At 42.4% G+C, this 1,376-nt stretch overlaps 1 protein-coding gene across 1 annotated transcript in view; it reads left to right on the top strand.

Moving 5' to 3' along the window:
- Positions 1–1,376, top strand: part of DRG1 (developmentally regulated GTP binding protein 1) — a 39,700-nt gene that overhangs the window by 19,598 nt on the left and 18,726 nt on the right. Inside the window, exon 4 of the mRNA XM_011938352.1 lies at positions 982–1,112. Coding sequence (XP_011793742.1) covers positions 982–1,112 — 131 coding nt within the window. The remainder of the gene's footprint in view (positions 1–981; positions 1,113–1,376) is intronic.

Here is a 1,376-nt window from a genome sequence, read left to right as displayed (position 1 = left end):
CCTGTAATCCTAGCTACTTGGGAGACTGAGGCAGGAGAATCACTTGAACCCAGGAGGTGGAGGTTGCAATGAGCTGAGATTGCGCCATTGCACTCCAGCCTGGGCACCAAGAGCGAAACTCCGTCTCAAAAAAAAAAAGAGAAAGAAAAGAGACTCAAAGAGATAAGACTTCTTAGATAAAGAGAGAGAAGGAAAACTGAAAGAGTTTGAAATACTGGAAGCCAAGTAAAGGGTTTCAGACAGGAGTGACCAGTTCTGTCAAATGCTGCTTCTCTGTCAGAATTGAGGACTGAGAATTTCCTACTAAATTTAACACTCCAGATGATTTGACTGGCATAGGTTTAAGCTGTCCTGCCCAAAACATCTTTCCCATTATCCTGTCTTAATGTTTGAATTTGAACATTTAAGATTATTTCTGTGTTAGTTTGCCAGGGCTGCCATAATATGGTGCCACAGATGGGGTGGCTTAAATAACAGAAATTTATTTTTCATAATTCTAGAGGCTGGAAGTCTGAGATCAAGGTGATGGCAGGGTTGATTTCTTCTGAGGCTTCCGTCCTTGGCTTACAGATATGACTTCATCTGGTGTTTGCTCTGTGTGTCTGTGTCCTAATCTCCTTTTCTCATTAGGACCACCAGTATTGGATTAGGGCCCCATCCTAATGACCTTATTTTAATTTGATTACCGCTTTAAAGACTCTATCTGCAAATACAGTCACATTCTGAGATACTGAGATTAGGACTTCAGCATATGAATTATTTGGTGGGGGAAGGAGGAACACAGTTCAGCGTGTAACACCTTCCTTGGAGTTTGAACATTTATTTCCTACTAAAAGTCAGTGACACTCATCCTGGATGTCTTTAGTAATGAGTTTGCATTTTAGCTAGAATTTTCCAGGTACATGGATATTAGTACACTTGGCAAGTATTTTTTTTTTTTTTAAATTTTGTGCTGACTAGTCATCTGCTATTCCCTTTCAGTGCCCCCAGAGTGAGCTGGATGCTGAAACTGTGAAGAGCATTCTGGCCGAATACAAGATTCATAATGCCGATGTGACTCTACGTAGTGATGCTACAGCTGATGACCTCATTGATGTGGTGGAAGGAAACAGGTACTGACTGAGTGTGCAGTCTGTGCCTGACTGGATTGGAAGCCTTGTGATGGAAACAGTATTGGATCTTGAATTTGGCAGAAGTTTATCTTAATTCCAGTTGTCCTACTATCTTTTTTTTTTTTTGAGATGGAGTCTCGCTGTGTTGCCTAGGCTGGAATGCATGCAGCAGCATGATCTCAGCTCACTGCAACCTCCACCTCCCAGGTTCAAGAGATTCTCCTGCCTCAGCCTCCCGAGTAGCTGGGATTACAGGTGTGCACC

Source organism: Colobus angolensis, unplaced genomic scaffold, assembly GCF_000951035.1.
Source record: "Colobus angolensis palliatus isolate OR3802 unplaced genomic scaffold, Cang.pa_1.0 Scaffold171, whole genome shotgun sequence".
Lineage (NCBI taxonomy): Eukaryota > Metazoa > Chordata > Mammalia > Primates > Cercopithecidae > Colobus > Colobus angolensis.
This window is presented reverse-complemented; position numbering and strand designations above follow the sequence as displayed.